Raw genomic sequence first — 14,058 nt, forward strand, 5'->3', positions numbered from 1 at the left:
AACTGTAGCCCGCCAGGCTCCTCTGTCCATGGGATTCTCCAGGCAAGAATACTGGAGTGGGTTGCCATTTCTACCTCCAGGGGATCTTCCAGACCTAGGGATTGAACCCGTGTCTCTTGCATCTCCAGCATTGGCAGAAGGATTCTTTACCACTGAGCCACCTGGGAAGCTCAAGTCTCTAGATACCACAATTTGTAGAAAATACAAATGGAGAGGAAATTCACTAAATAATAATTGGAGAAGACAATTCACAAAAATCTTGTCTGTGGAAAGTCTGCAGGACAAATGGTTTGATTTCTTTAGTAAATAAATCATAAAGGAAGAAAAAAGGGAATCTCTAGATTAAAAGAGACCTAAAAAACATATTTGAAACAAAACAGACAAACCAAAAGCAGGTTGAAGCTAAACCCTGATGCGCAGAAATTCAAGCCTGCATGATAAAAACCACACTAAAAAAACACACAAGCAATGCCCAGAGAGGTGGGAACACAGCTAGTCAGGGGGGAAGTGGGGTTGTTTGGGGACCACACATGGAGGCTCAGGGTGGGCTGTGTTGACAAGATGCTGTTGCCTGAGAGTCATCCAGAACACTGTGTATTTATTTTATGCTGTTTTCTATATTTGTGTTGCATTTAACAATAAAAAGCTTTAAGTGATAACATAAAACCAGAAAACGTTTTCACTTATTCGTTTAGTTTTAAAATAATTTAACACTTCATAGTATGTATCTGTATCAAATTATCTTGTTCTTTAAGTGTTTACTCCCCCTGACCCCCACAACTACAACGTAAGCTCCCGTGACAGTAGGAACAGTTTCTGAAAAGGAACATTTTCTATCCTATAGGCCCTGTATCCTCCATGCAAGAGCAGTACCTAACATGCTGTAAATATACAATAAACGTGTTGAATGAATGCGGAATAAAAGTAAGTAAATCAATAATCTAGCAAACATTTATTGAGTATGAGCTGGGGAACAAGCAGATACCAATCCTGGCCCTCAGGAGCTTTGTGGGGTTTCTTAAAATTTATTATTATTTTTAAATTTTTTATTTATTTATTTTTGGCAGTGCTGGGGCTTCGTTGCTGCTCCAGCTTTTCTCTAGTTGTGGAGTGGGGGCTGCTCTCTAGGTGTGAGAGTGGGCTTCTCGTTGTGGTGGCTTCTCTTGTTGCGGAGCACAGTATCCAGGGCACACGGGCTTCAGTGGTCGGGGCTCGTGGGATTAATCGCCCTGTGGCATGTGGGATATTCCTGGACCAGGGGTTGAACCTATGTTCCCTGCGTTGGCGGGTGGATTCTTCACTACTGCACCACCAGGGAAGTCAGGCGCTTTGTGTTCTGAGAGGTGACGGATGCACCTCCATGTATCTGTCATCACAACGGGCTGGAGTGGAACCAAGTGGAAGAAGGCAGTGCTTCAGGAGGTCGTGTGTAGTCCAGGAAGGAGAATATGGTGGCTTGAAATAGAGAGACATAGTAGAAAAATCGAGGAGTAGACAGATTCCAAATACATTTGGGGGTAAAAAAGATTTGTTTCTTGTGGCTGAGTGGGACAAAGAAAAAGAAGTCAGTGATGTCTTGTGTGTGTGTGTGTGTGTGTGTGTGTGTGTGTGTGCCCGCATCATGGATTTTTTTTTTTTTTTTTGGCATCAATTTTTATTTTAATTTATTTTGAAGACCCCCACAGCATGCACGGATCTTCATTTCCCAGGCAGGGATCAAACCTGTGACTTTGGAGTCTTAACCACTGGATCTCCAGGGGAGTCCCCAGAGATGTCTTCACAATTTTTTCATTAAACGGATGAAGCCAATATTACTAAGATGGGCAGATCTGAAGTAACATAAAAGAGACACTCATGGCCCTGAAAGCTGCCCCCCGACTCTGCCCACAAAAGGGGTGTCTCATACCATCTCCCAGGCTCCTTCAGTATCCCCTCTTATCTCATGGAGCTGTGAATGCCTTGCACATGGAAGGCACCCAGTGCTGTCATTAGAATGCAATGCGCATGCCATGCATTTACTGAGATTCCAGGCTGAGAGAAGGCGATGCAGGCCAAGACCCTTCCCTGACACTGGGTCGCATCAGCTTACTGAGTGCACACCATGTGTGTGACAGAGGAAGAAGTGTAACCACATATCCTGATGCTAAACCTGCTTGCTTTAATCCTCATAAATTATGCATGTGGGTAAGTGCGTCTGCTTCTAAATGGTAACTGAAGAAACCTGAAAGCAGACAGCCTGTCGGATATAGCCAGGTTCTCACGCTCCTAAGGGGTGTGTCCAGACTCGAACTCGTGTCAGCCTCAGCCCGTGTCACACAGCCTCTACCATCACCTTTCTCTTCCCCCACAAACACTCCGTGTCCAAAGCTGCCATCTCCTCCACCGTAAGTCCTGCTCTTCCTGACCCCAGGACTCTGTCCATGGGGGCCTCCTCAGATGGCTGCTCCAAACGTCCCTGGGGCCAGAGTGTGTCCATGTGTGGACCTGGTCACAGGCTGAAAGACATTGGCTTCAATGGGTGATGGCATGGAAGGGAGTGGGGGCCATGTCAGGCAGCTCCAGCTCAAGTTTAAAATCACTGAGCTCTGCTGCTCAAGGTGATGAGATCGGGTGCAAACCCAGGTGAGGCAGATCATGCCAGGCCTGCCTGCAGTTGCCACTCCTGTGAGGACCAGTTTGCACTCAAGGAGGTCTGGAAAGAGCGGGGGAGAGCAGAGTCAGCCAGTTAGGGAGCCCTCGTCTGTGAATGTATATTAACCTTCTAGAACAAGGACTGTATTTGACACCTACTTCCAAGTGGAGGGTAAACATGCACTAGATTCTAAATAACCACTGTCTGGTGGCCACAAGGATTCTGCCATCTCCCTGCAGGACGCCCACCCATGCCCCTCCCCTTGACAGCAGCACCGCACCCTCCTGGCGTCTTCCCCATATTACCCCACCCTGCCATCTCTCCTTGTCCCGGTGAAATCCAAATTCAGCCCAAATGTCACTCCTATGAAGGTGTCACAGGCAGAGTTCATCTGTCCCCCTCAGCTCCCCCAGAATCCAGAACTCTTCTCAACTAGAGCTTGCACACCAGGGCGTTTTGATTTTCCTGGTCCACGTAAGAGCTCTCTAAACGCGGTTGCAGGAAAGCACGAGGCCATGAAACTGATGAGCATGTGAGCCTATTACGAAGATCAGGCTTCTACTCTTGGCTTGTTTCACGTACCATTTAGGAACAGGAGCACTGACCTCAAATGTCATGGGTTTAGTGTCAGGATATGTGGTTACACTTCTTCCTCTGTCACATGCATGGTGTGCACTCAGTAAGCTGACAGGACACAGTGTCACGGGAAGGCTCTTGGCCTGCATCACCTTCTTTTAATCTGGGATTGCAGTAAACGCACACATGTACATTGCATTCAAGTGACAGCACTGGGGGCCTTCTACGTGCAAGGCATTCACAGCTCCATAAGGTAAGAGGGGATGCTGAAGGAACCTGGGAGACAACACGAGATGCTTCTTTTGTGTGTGGGGTGGGGGTGGAGCAGTAGTTTCAGTGCCATGCGTGTCTCTCCTTTTTATTACTTGGGTGGGTTACTTTCAATCATCTACCCTATCTGAAGAATACTGCATCACTGGGGACTGCAGAGCACCTACTTTGTACATCTACAAATTCCGTAGGTGATTTTGTCCCATTATGCAGAAAATCACATTCTGACATCTTCTATTTAGCTTTAGAATGCTTCATATGGTGGAAGGTGGCAGATATTTTTTTGCTACTTATTCAGTGGACATGATTTACTGTGCCAATCAGTGTGCTAGGCTCTGAGGACTCAAAGGTGCATAAGACATTGACAGAAATGCAAAGAAAAGGTGATACATACCACAATTTATCTCTGCTCACTGAAACTGGGCTGTGGGGTAATGGGGGTCTTGCCTAGATGACTTTGGGGTTGTGCATTGCCTCCTCATGCTCCTACCTGGAAGAGGTGTGTATCATTTGCCATTTGTCATTTCCCTGCCCACAGCTAGCCATATGGCCACATTTAACTGCAAATGCTAACCTGTGCCTAGAAAGCAGAGACCTAGAAATATTCTGTGAAGAACACAAATGACTATTGTTGTGCAGGTGACTTTCTCCTGATGTGCAGAGATGTCTGTGAAGGAGAAAGGCTTCCAGTGGGTGAGAAGCATTAGGAAGAGTGCAATAGTGGGGAAGTCTGGCTGCCGAGAAGGGATTCCAGTAGGAGTGCTGGGAGGTGAGTTAGCAAAGGAAGGCAGGTCACACTGTGACAACCAGGCAAGGAGGTCCAGGATTTGATCCAGGAGACACTGTGGGCTTCATTCATTTATTTACTGGCCGCGCTGGTCTTTGTTGCAGCTCTCGGGCTCTCTGCTGGCTCAGTAGTTGAGGCACACTGACTTAGTTGTGGAATCTTTGACATGTGGAATCTTCCTGGATCAGGGATCGAACTCATGTCCCCTGCATTGGCAGGCAGATTCCCAACCACTGGACCACCAGGGAAGTCCAACACTGAGGGTTTTAAAGGAGCTGTGATGTACGATGAGTGACCTGACTGCCGTGTGTAGGAGAGATAAAAGGGTGGCCAAACTGGAGGCAGGAGATCCATTTGCTTATTATTATTATTATTATTTTTCAAAATGCATCACTTTGTTCTCCTTGTAGGGTGGCCAGATACTGCAGACCTTAAGCATGATAGTCACGTGGTTTCTTCAATAAACCTTGGAGCTTCTGCAGTTCTCCTGGGGCTCACAGACTGCATAGTCCTGAAGAGTCAAGTATTAAGCTTTCTCAGTAGCCACACCTTCCTTTGATGTTTGGGTTATTGAACACAAACAATGTGTCTTCAGCATCATCCGTTTCTGTTTCTAAGAGTGCTAGCTGTGCTTTCTTCTTGATGAACAGTCTGACTCCATCTTGAACAATTTCTTTGTCACAGTTTCCTTTTGTCTTTGTATATTCTAGCATGCAGGAAAGGCCATTACAACCCCTGGTTGGGACACCAATTTTCAAAACTATGTGTTCAGGATTATCTTTAAAAAAAAATTTTATTTGACTGTAGGTCTTAGTTGCAGCATGCAGGATCTTTTTCTGTTGTGGCTTGTAGAATCTAGTTTCCTGATGAGGGATTGAACCTGGATCCTCAGTACTGTCAGTGTGAAGTCTTAGCCACTGGACCAGCAGGAAAGTCCTCAGGCTTATCTTTAAGAAGTTGTTTTACCTTATTTACTGCTGAAGGCGTCCTCTTGCTCATAGTCTGGGCCACTGTCTGGACAGTGGCTCGGACTATGGAGCTGATCTCCTCCCTGTCTAGGTGTCTCAGACCAGAGCGCAGCACCACGGCTTGCCTCCATGGACACAGTGGGTGCGTTCTCCATTTGATTCTTACACTAATACAGGCAAAAAGAATTTGCCTGCAATACGGGAGACCTGGGTTCAATCCCTGGTTTGGGAAGATCCCCTGGAGGAGGGAAAGGCTACCGACTTCAGTATTCTGACCTGGCGAATTCCATGGACTGTACAGTCCACGGGGGTTGCAGAGTTGGGCACGACTGAGTGACTTTCACTTTCACTTTCTAATCCAGGCAATGGTGGGTAAGAGCTTGCAGTGGGATCCTCTGAATGGAGAGGAAAGAGAGGATGCTACACATCACTCACTTAAGAAAAAGACTTGGTGAGGTCTGGAACAAATTACGTATGAGATGCAAAGGAGGGTGGAGAGTCAGAGATTACTCCCAGGTTTGGAGCCTAGGAGAGTGATCGTATTAAAAGTGGAGGAAACAGTGCAAGATGAACAAGTCTGGGAAGGACACTTGGAGTTTGCCGACTGCAAGTTCAGTTCAGTTCAGTTCAGTTGCTCAGTCGTGTCCAACTCTTTGAGACCCCATGAACTGCAGCACGCCAGGCTTCTCTGTCCATCATCAACTCCCAAGCCTACTCCAACTCAGGTCCATCGAGTCGGTGATGCCATCCAACCATCTCATCCTCTGTCGTCCTCTTCTCCTCCTGCCATCACTCTTTCCCAGCATCAGGGTCTTTTCAAATGAGTCAGTTCTTCACATAAGGTGGCCAAAGTATTGGAGCTTCAGCATCAGTCCTTCCAATGAATATTCAAGACTGATTTCCTTTAGGATGGACTGGTCGGATCTCCTTGCAGTCCAGGAGTCTTCTCCAACACCACAGTTCAAAAGCATCAGTTCTTTGGGGCTCAGCTTTCTTTATAGTCCAACTCTCACATTCATACATGACTACTGGAGAAACAATAGCCTTGACTAGACGGACCTTTGCTGGCTGCAAAGCAGGGCTTTTTTTTTTTTTTTAATTTTTTTTTATTTTTCAGTGGGTTTTGTCATACATTGATATGAATCAGCCATAGAGTTACACGAATTCCCCATCCCGGTCTCCCCTCCCACCTCCCTCTCCACCCGATTCCTCTGGATCTTCCCAGCCCGATAGGCCCGAGCACTTGACTCATGCCTCCCACCTGGGCTGGTGGTCTGTTTCACCACAGATAATATACATGCTGTTCTTTCGAAACATCCCACCCTCCCCTTCTCCCACAGAGTTCAAAAGTCTGTTCTGTACTTCTGCGTCTCTTCTTCTGCCCTGCATATAGGGCCATCATTACCATCTTTCTAAATTCCGTATATATGTGTTAGTATACTGTAATGTTCTTTATCTTTCTGGCTCACCTCACTCTGTATAATGGGCTCCAGTTTCATCCATCTCATTAAAACTGATTCAAATGAATTCTTTTTAACAGCTGAGTAATATTCCATGGTGTATATGTACCACAGCTTCCTTATCCATTCATCTGCGGATGGGCATCTAGGCTGCTTCCATGTCCTGGCTATTATAAACAGTGCTGCGATGAACATTGGGGTGCACGTGTCTCTTTCAGATCTGGATTCCTCAGTGTGTATGCCCAGAAGTGTATTGCTGGGTCATATGGTAGTTCTATTTCCAGTTTTTTAAGAAATCTCCACACTGTTTTCCATAGTGACTGTACTAGTTTGCATTCCCACCAACAGTGTAAGAGGGTTCCCTTTTCTCCACACCCTCTCCAGCATTTATTGCTTGTAGACTTTTGGATAGCAGCCATCCTGACTGGCGTGTAATGGTACCTCATTGTGGTTTTGATTTGCATTTCTCTGATAATGAGTGATGTTGAGCATCTTTTCATGTGTTTGTTAGCCATCTGTATGTCTTCTTTGGAGAGATGTCTGTTTAGTTCTTTGGCCCATTTTTTGATTGGATCATTTATTTTTCTGGAATTGAGCTTCAGGAGTTGCTTGTATATTTTTGAGATTAATCCTTTGTCTGTTTCCTCATTTGCTATTATTTTCTCCCAATCTGAGGGCTGTCTTTTCACCTTACTTATAGTTTCCTTTGTTGTGCAAAAGCTTTTAATTTTCATTAGGTCCCATTTGTTTATTTTTGCTTTTATTTCCAATATTCTGGGAGGTGGGTCATAGAAGATCTTGCTGTGATTTATGTCAGAGAGTGTTTTGCCTATGTTCTCCTCTAGGAGTTTTATGGTTTCTGGTCTTACATTTAGATCTTTAATCCATTTTGAGTTTATTTTTGTGTATGGTGTTAGAAAGTGTTCTAGTTTCATTCTTTTACAAGTGGTTGGCCAGTTTTCCCAGGACCACTTGTTAAAGAGATTGTCTTTTTTCCATTGTATATCCTTGCCTCCTTTGTCAAAGATAAGGTGTCCATAGGTTCGTGGATTTATCTCTGGGCTTTCTATTCTGTTCCATTGATCTATATTTCTGTCTTTGTGCCAGTACCATACTGTCTTGATGACTGTAGCTTTGTAGTAGAGTCTGAAGTCAGGCAGGTTGATTCCTCCAGTTCCATTCTTCTTTCTCAAGATTACTTTGGCTATTCGAGGTTTTTTGTATTTCCATACAAATTGTGAAATTATTTGTTCTAGTTCTGTGAAAAATACCGTTGGTAGCTTGATAGGGATTGCATTGAATCTATAGATTGCAAAGCAGGGCTTTTATTTTGTTTACTCTTGTTTCCCAGTACCTAGAGCAAAACAGTCTGGGCTCAGTATTACTTGTTGACTGTGTAATACCAGTAGAGCATGGAGAAGTTCCCAAAGAACTATTAATGCCAGATTGCCACTCTTTTGTGATGTCAGTGCTAGGAAGGCAGGCTTACCTCCTTTTTATTTTTAAGTTATTTTAACAATGCAGGGCATGTTGGCTTTGTGGGTTTTAAAAAATATTTATTTGGCTTCACCAGGTCTTAATTGCAGCATGTGGGATCTAGTTCCCTGACCAGGGATCGACCCTGGCCCCCTGAATCTTAGCCACTGGACCACCAGGGAAATCCCAGATTTACCTCCTTGAAACCACAAGATGAGTTGCTGAGAAAGTGTAGAGGAAAAAGAGGCTGAAAAAGAGAGCTTTGGGAACCTTGATATTTAGGGGCAAGAAAGTAGGACGACACTCCAGGGAAGGTGGGCATTGGAGGCCCGTATCGGTATCAGATGCTGCACAGGGGTGATGGAGCCAGGGACAGAGAGGAGGCACAGGGTTGAAGGACTTGGGGAGGGCCGGTGGGCAGCTGCTGGCAGGAGGGAGCCGAGGGCAGTGGCTGGAGCGGCAGGCTGGCCCAAGGGCGGTTCTGAGTTCTGTTTGGGTTTGTAGGGGTTCTACGTGGGACCTGGATGTGGAGCAAGGTGGGGAGAGTTTGAAGATGGAGGGAGGCAGGGACGGAGGGAAATCGTGGCGGGCCTCCGAGAGGCGGCTGGGAGACTGTCTTCCAGCGGAAAGGGCCACTTCTAGGTGAGGAGGAGGGCAGGGGGGTTAAGTTTCGCCATCGCTCGTTCCTTCCCGTGGGCCTGTTCGAGACGAGGGCCACCACCGGGCAGATAGTCAGCCTGGCGGCTCCACCGCCTTCGGGAGGTGGCCGCGCTTCCCAGTTCCCCAGGGGAGGAGGCGGCCGCGAGCCGGGTGGGTGGGAGCGGGGATGGGGTGGGGGCAGGTGGGGGCGGAGAATGGGGGAGGGGAGGGGGCAGAGATGGGGCAGGAGTGGGGGGAGGGGGAGGAGTGGGGGGGAGGGGAGGAGTGGGGGGAGGGGAGGAGTGGGCGGGGCGGGCACGGGCCGGGAAGGTGAGGCGGCGCGGCGGGCGGGGCGGGGCGACCCGGGAGCCACACCCTGAAACTACCTGCGCGCGACAGGAAGGGCCGGGCGGAGCCTGGGTGGCCGGAGCGCTGGGCCTGCGACCTGAAGGAGGCCCGTCCCGCGCCCCGGCCCCGGCCCCCCGGCGATGGCCAGAGCCCCACGGCCTCCGGGACCATGAAGAGCGAGAAGGCGCGCAGGGGCGCAGGAGGCTCCGGTGGCCTCGGCGCTGGACTCAAGTACAGCTCGCGGCCGGAGGTGGGCGGCGCGGGCGCCGTCGAGGCGGGACGCGCGGGGGCCCGGGGGTCGGGGGGCTCCGGGGGACAGCCGGGGGGCCAGGGAATCGGGGGGTGCCTGGGCGCCGGGGGGACCAGGGGGACTGGGAAACCGGCAGCGCCGCGCCTGTCTCGGCCGAGGGAGCCGCTGCGCTGCCGGTTTGTGACCGCGGCGCCGGCCCGACAGGTGGAATTTCCTGCTTGGCGGGTGCCTGGCCGGACCTTCGGCTCAGCCCCGAGGTCCCCTCCCCCGGCCCTCTCCTCCACCCCAACCCCGGGCCGTTCTCGTCTCGGCGTCTGGTTATCTCCGCGCTGTCCGTGCGCCTCGGGAAGGAAGCCGCGGCGCAGGCTGCGAGCGGGGCTTTGGGCAGGGGAGGGAAGTTTCCAGGCGGCTCTGGCGTTCTGGAATCCTTGGCCGCTGCGGGAATTTGCTCTTGTCTTGCTGGTCAGAAGGCATCTGAGCCTCCCAGGCAGAAGGCAACCGGGAGCCCAGAGCTTCGGTTGCCGTAGAACCTGGAGCTTAGGACTCCAGGGTGGGGCTTGCTTGGTCTTCTCGGAAAGCGGATGGAGCCCTTCGGGAAGGAAGTGGGAACCTGTGCCTTGAACCTGTCGGAGACCCTGAAACGGGGAGCTCTCATTTGGCGGAAAGAATCTTTGTTGCTGTTGTTCCGTCGCTCTGTCCCGCTCAATCCTGTCTGACTCTTTGCGACCTCATGGACCGCAGCACCCCAGGCTTCCTTGTCCTTCTCCATCTCCTGGAGTTTGCTCAAACTCACGTCCATGGTGATGCCAAGCAACCATCTCATCCTCTGTCGACCCCCCTTCTTCTTCTGCCTTCAATCTTTCCCAGCCTCACGGTCTTTTCTAATGAGTCGGGAACTTGGAAACATTAAATCTTACCATAGGGAGTGGAAATGGGTTGTTAAGTTTCCTTACTGACGGCAGTAAAAGGTCACCCTCGGTGGCAGTGCCCAGGCAGGACTGGCAGCCAGGCCTCCCCCTCCCTGTAGTGGGGCCCCCAGCGTCCCCTGCACACCAGGTCACCAGGTGGAGGGCTGCTGAGAGGCGGAAGCTGTTTGGGGCTCTGCAAACAGGGGCCTGTCCCCCTCTCTCCCGGGATCCTGGGGCCAGTGAGCTCCTCTACTGGCCCGCACGCGGCGGTTGGGCCTGCATTGGGCCTGATTTGGGGGGTCTCACGGACCAGTCCGTTTCTCCAGGGGCATGCGGACTGAGGGAGCTTGCCAAAGACTAGATGCTGGGTCTGCCCTGGTGCGCTGAGCCACCAATCGCACCTGAGGTGGGCACTCTGTTTCCTCCACTTGTCCACCCTGTGCGGGAGGAAGCAGGACTCAGCACCCAGGCTGGAGGCTGGGGTCTGTGGCCAGCTGTCTGCCCTGCTGGCGGCTGATGCAGCCGAGTGGCCGGCCTCTGTTTCCTTTCCGCAATTCCCATGTTTGCGAATCCCTGGTAATTGCTTGTTATAGGGGTTCTAGAGTCCTGCCTTCTCAGCAGAGAGCCCGCTGTCTGGTGGTGTTATTTCAGGACTGTTTTTCTTCCCTCCCTCTTCCTTACTTCTCTTTCAGGGACCCTCTCCAGTTGACACTGCTCACAGGCCACGCTGGCCTTTGAGCTCCCACGGCCACCCGGCAGCCCTCACTTCCTTCCCCTTTGGTCCCTCCTCATTTCTCACCTTCCGTGAAGCTCATCCATTCTCCATGCCAATTCGGCCGTTTTCTCCCACATGGATCACTCCATCTTTCCTCCCGCCAAGCTCCTTGGAACTGGCAGTACTGTGTCTTGGTCTTGGGCTGGGCTCTCAAACACAAATAAGATCTGGTTATTTCCCTGGGGGCCCTTATGCTCTTGAGACCCATGCTAAGAGATGTGCATGAAAATTAGACGTGACTCTGGGCTCCCCTGGTTCCTCAGACAGCAAAGAATCTGCCTACAGTGCAGGAAACCCAGGTTCCATCCCTGGGAAGGGAAGATCCTTTGGAGAAGGAAATGGCAACCCACTCCAGTATTCTTTTTTCTTTTTTTATCCACTCCAAGTATTCTTGCCCAATGAATCCCATGGACAGAGGAGTCTGGTGGGCTGTAGTCCATGGGGTCGCCAAGAGTCAGACATGACTGAGCAGTTGTTTAACACTCTCCTGAAGGAAGTAGCTTGCTGTGCCCAAAGCTCATTTCAGTTTCTCCAGGAAGTCTCCCCTTGTACCTTCCTGCTTCATGCTTCCCCAGCTCTCTCACCCTCTGGATCACCCTGCCGTGTTTGCAGCCAAGGTCTGCGGAGTCTGCCTTGGGTGTTCCGACCAGGAGTGCAGCAGCTACCCCTGGGCTTGTCCTCTGCGTTAGCAGAGCCAGTTTGGGTCACGCTGAGTCCCTCAGGAGCGCTGTAGCTTTTGAGTTCCTTTCTCCTGGCCACTTCCATCCCTTCGTGGAGGGAGAAAGGTTCTGTTTGGTGATGCTTGGATCTGGCTGCCTCCTTCCAAAGGCTGATGACTCTGGCCCCAGCGCCCTCCACCTGATCCTATTACTATTAAGTGGGAGGTGGCCACCTACATGTTCCTCAGTGTTTGCAGAGACCTGATGTACATGTCCTGTCTGGGGACCGTGAGCCCAGCCTGCATGAGAGTAGGGGCACGGATGTCAGTTATCATGGACACTGAGGATAACTGGGAAGCCTGCCTCATTGGGTGTCTTGGCCCCAGTCGAACCTTAGATGGTGGCCAGGCAGCTGCTTGGAAGGAGTCCTGGGTTCTTTCTCAAGTCGGTGTTGCCCAGGTGAGACTCCGTGTCCCCTCGGCATGCAGAGACGAGGATTGGGAGAGCAGATTTGGTGGGGTCAAAATCAGATGTCTCGGGGGCCAGGCCCTGCAGTTCTGGTTATTCTCAGGGTCTCCTCTCTAGTTGGTCATGCACATGACAGATAGTTATTAGGTGCCCATCGACAGAGCAAGTGCCAGGCCCTGGGCAGTAGTCCTGAGGGAGAGCCCAGCCACACAACCTCTGCCAGGCTTCTCTGTCCACTATCTGCCAGAGTTTGCTCAAACTCATGTCCATTGAGTCAGTGATGCCATAGTGTAGCATAGAGATATTTGATTCTTCATGGTAAGAACTGGGTTCTGGAGAAGCTGAGGGGCCACTTAGGAGGGGTGTCTGACTCAGGCTTGAAGGACCAGGGTAGGTGAATTATAGCCAGAGCCTCCTGTGACATGGTGGCAGGAATATTTAATGTGGAGCCAGGACCTGGTGCCTCTGCTTTCCCTCCAGGTGATCTCAGAGATGTTACGTAATATCTCTATGCCTCAGTTTCTATGTTATAAAAATGATATGTATGTTACAGGCTTTTAAATGGGATAATTTACATGCAAGCCCTTTATAAGGTGCAGCCTGGTGTATAGGTGTGTGGCCTGCCTCCGGCACACAGGGAATGTCTGTCCAGTGATGGAGACCCTTTTCCAGTCTTTATTTCTCCTCCCTTCACTCGGCTTCTATGAGCAAGGTCCTCCTGGGAAAGGGAAATGGTGCTGAGACCGGCTACTCGACCCTTTCTCCCTCCCGCCACACAAAACAGAACTTGAAGCACTTCCTTCTTTCTTGGTTCTGTGCTGGCCCCTCCGGAAGGGGAAGGCCCTGTGCTGGAAGGTGTGTGCGGTGGGGGGTTGGGGGGGTACTGAGACCTTGGGTGCTGTGAATGGACAGGAAGCCTGTGTTCCTCAGCTCTTACCCAGCCTTCCCTCCACCTCGGTCCTGGGAAGACCTGGAAATCCATGGCCTTAATTTAGGACATGGGGAAACTGAGGGTAAGAGAAGATGACACTAGCTTGACAGCTGCCCAAGGAAGAAGCCTGTGTCGCCTGCAAACCCCTGGGAATGGCCCTGAGCTGGCTTCGTGGGGTGCATCTCATCACAGCCCCCTCCCTCCACCCGAACCTGAGCCTCTCGCGGCCAGCCATGGTCTGTGGCTGCCGTGGTTCTGGAGTTCCCCTGGTACCACCTCCTTCTCTGGCCTGTGGTTCTGCCCAGGCTATTGGCTTATGTCTCCTAAAAGAGAAAGTCTGTTCTTGGAAAAGTAGTGACTGTGACAAGCCCCAAAGGAGCCCAGGTCCCAAAGATGTGGTTTCTGGTCACATGCATGCTGCTGGAGTGTTTAGAATACTAATCATTGCTGAGTTTATTGAGCATGGACCACGTATTATACCTCTTAGCATCAGTACTATTATTATCCTTTTATAAGTGAAGGAAGTGGCGCACAGAGAGACTAAGTAACTTGCCTAAGGTCACAGAGCGAAACAGTGGTGAGATCAGGATTTGAACCCAAGCAGTCTGGCTTTGCTGTATTCCACTTGGACCGCCTCAGTGAAAGACAGGGCCAGTAGCCCAGTGGGCTCAGGAAGGGATGAAGCACTAAGGGTAATAGCTAATTTGATTTGGTAAGAAGATGGATTTTTCTTCTTGGGACTTTGTGGGACTAACACATTTATAATAACCATTTGGTAGTATAGGAAGGGTCCCTGGGAACTTCTGAGAGGCTCATGGAACTCTCAGCCTGGCTGGCAGTGGTGAGAAGAGTGTTTGGGGTTTGCTCAATGTTGGTGGGCAGTATTTGCCCTTTTTTCTTTGCTAAGAACT

The 14,058-nt window shown here is 50.4% G+C and overlaps 1 protein-coding gene across 1 annotated transcript in view; it reads left to right on the forward strand.

Annotated features, from left to right (window-relative positions):
• The first annotated feature begins 9,193 nt into the window (after positions 1-9,193).
• Positions 9,194-14,058, forward strand: part of ST14 (ST14 transmembrane serine protease matriptase) — a 37,223-nt gene continuing 32,358 nt past the window's right edge. The window contains exon 1 of the mRNA XM_065937417.1: positions 9,194-9,406. Within this exon, the coding sequence (XP_065793489.1) occupies positions 9,326-9,406 (81 nt within the window). The 5' untranslated portion in view covers positions 9,194-9,325. The remainder of the gene's footprint in view (positions 9,407-14,058) is intronic.

This window comes from Muntiacus reevesi, chromosome 5 (assembly GCF_963930625.1).
Source record: "Muntiacus reevesi chromosome 5, mMunRee1.1, whole genome shotgun sequence".
NCBI classification, from domain to species: Eukaryota; Metazoa; Chordata; class Mammalia; order Artiodactyla; family Cervidae; genus Muntiacus; species Muntiacus reevesi.